At 48.2% G+C, this 1,603-nt stretch overlaps 1 protein-coding gene across 1 annotated transcript in view; it reads left to right on the plus strand.

The window, feature by feature from the left end:
• The window catches only part of LOC101568168 (antigen-presenting glycoprotein CD1d-like), a gene marked incomplete at its 3' end in the record, with an annotated part of 1,881 nt that extends 888 nt beyond the window's left edge, over nucleotides 1-993 (plus strand). The window contains 2 exon segments of the mRNA XM_012513386.2: nucleotides 30-308; nucleotides 715-993. Of these exon segments, the coding sequence (XP_012368840.1) occupies nucleotides 30-308; nucleotides 715-993 (558 nt within the window).
• Between the last annotated feature and the right edge of the window lie 610 nt (nucleotides 994-1,603).

The following is a 1,603-nucleotide window of genomic DNA, read 5'->3' on the forward strand; positions in this document are numbered from 1 at the left end:
CTCTGTTATCTACCCATTCCTCTCCACAGATCCCTTTGAGCTCCAAGGGGCTGCGGGATGCGGGGCATACCCTGGAAATGCCTCCGAAACCTTTTTACATGTAGCACTTGATGGAATGCATGTAGCAAGTTTCCAGGGAACTTCCTGCGTATCAACACCACATGCTCCTATTTGGTTAGATCAGGCCATTAAAGAGGTGAACAAAGACCAAGGATCGAGGGAAATGGTGCAGTCATTGCTCAGTGATACCAGTCCTCAGCTCGCCAGCGGCCTCATTGAGGCAGGAAAATCAGACCTGGAGCAACAAGGTCAGCCTTGCAAGCCTTCTGCTTTCCTCTGTACCTCTCTATACCTAGGCTTCATTGCGGCTTTTCTACCCAAGGGGTTATTTACTCATTTCACCAGCAGACAATGAGTATTAGATCTTATACGTCATGAATTAGATACAGAGTCAGACAGGTTTCAAATGCACTGTGTGCAATGACAAAGCCCAGGGTGTAAGAGTCCAGTGGAGGGGTGGTACAACATGCTGTGATTGAGAAAGGGAAGGAGAAGCAAGGAAGCCTGACCTAGAGAAGGTGACATGAAGAAATCAGAGCTATGAGCAGACATCATCTCCAGAAGTTGACACTTGGGAAGCAGGAAGCTGATAGCAGTGGAGCATCTAATGCCCAGTACTCACTTGAAGATATCCCAATTCCTTGCTGCATACAGTGAAACCTGAGGCCTGGCTGTTCCAGGACCCCAGCCCTGGGCCTGGCCACCTGCAGCTGGTGTGCCAAGTCTCTGGCTTCTACCCAAAGCCCATGTGGGTGATGTGGATGAGGGGTGAGCAGGAGCTGCCTGAAACTCAGAGAGGGAATGAGCTGCCCAATACTGATGACACGTGGTATCTGGGAGTGATCCTTGATGTGGTGGTGCAGGAGGCAGCTGGACTGTCTTGCCGAGTGAAGCACAGCAGTCTAGGAGGGCAGGATATCCTGATCCACTGGGGTGAGGAAGAATTGGGGCATGGGCTGAAAATGGGGGAAGGTAGTCCTTATGTATAAGCAGGGAAAGAGTGGAGTTGACACACCTAATTTCAGAGATGGGTCTCCCAATTATTGCTAGAAGTAGGGGTCTCTGGATAGATTCAGAGGGAAACAGTCCTGAGACTCAAAAGACTGAAAGATGAAGTGTTCTGTACAAAAAAGTAAAGGAGACCAAAACATTCAGATGCCAAAGAACTCAGAGATCTTGAAGTGGTGGCAAGTAGTCCCAAGAAGATGCAATCTCCAGCAGAGAGTGGACCAGAGACATTAGAAAGGCAGTTTCAGAAGGGTGGTTTTGCTTAGTTTACACTTCCTGTGTAGGACTTGGCCAGTCTGATTCCAGTACTTCATATTAGTTCTTTTGAAGCCAATACAATTATTAGTTAACGATGAAGAAATTGAAGCTAAGTTAGGAGTCCAGAGCCATGTGGAAAGTGGAAGAGCTGGGTACAGACATATTTTTGTCTGGCTATAGAGCTTCAACTCTGTGCTACACTAACATGTGCTGGAGCGAATTGAAGTAGGCATGGCCAGACTGCGAGAGGAGATGGGAATCTCAACAGGAGGAGCAG

The sequence above is a fragment of the Octodon degus genome, unplaced genomic scaffold, assembly GCF_000260255.1.
Source record: "Octodon degus isolate 3935 unplaced genomic scaffold, OctDeg1.0 scaffold00539, whole genome shotgun sequence".
NCBI classification, from domain to species: domain Eukaryota; kingdom Metazoa; phylum Chordata; class Mammalia; order Rodentia; family Octodontidae; genus Octodon; species Octodon degus.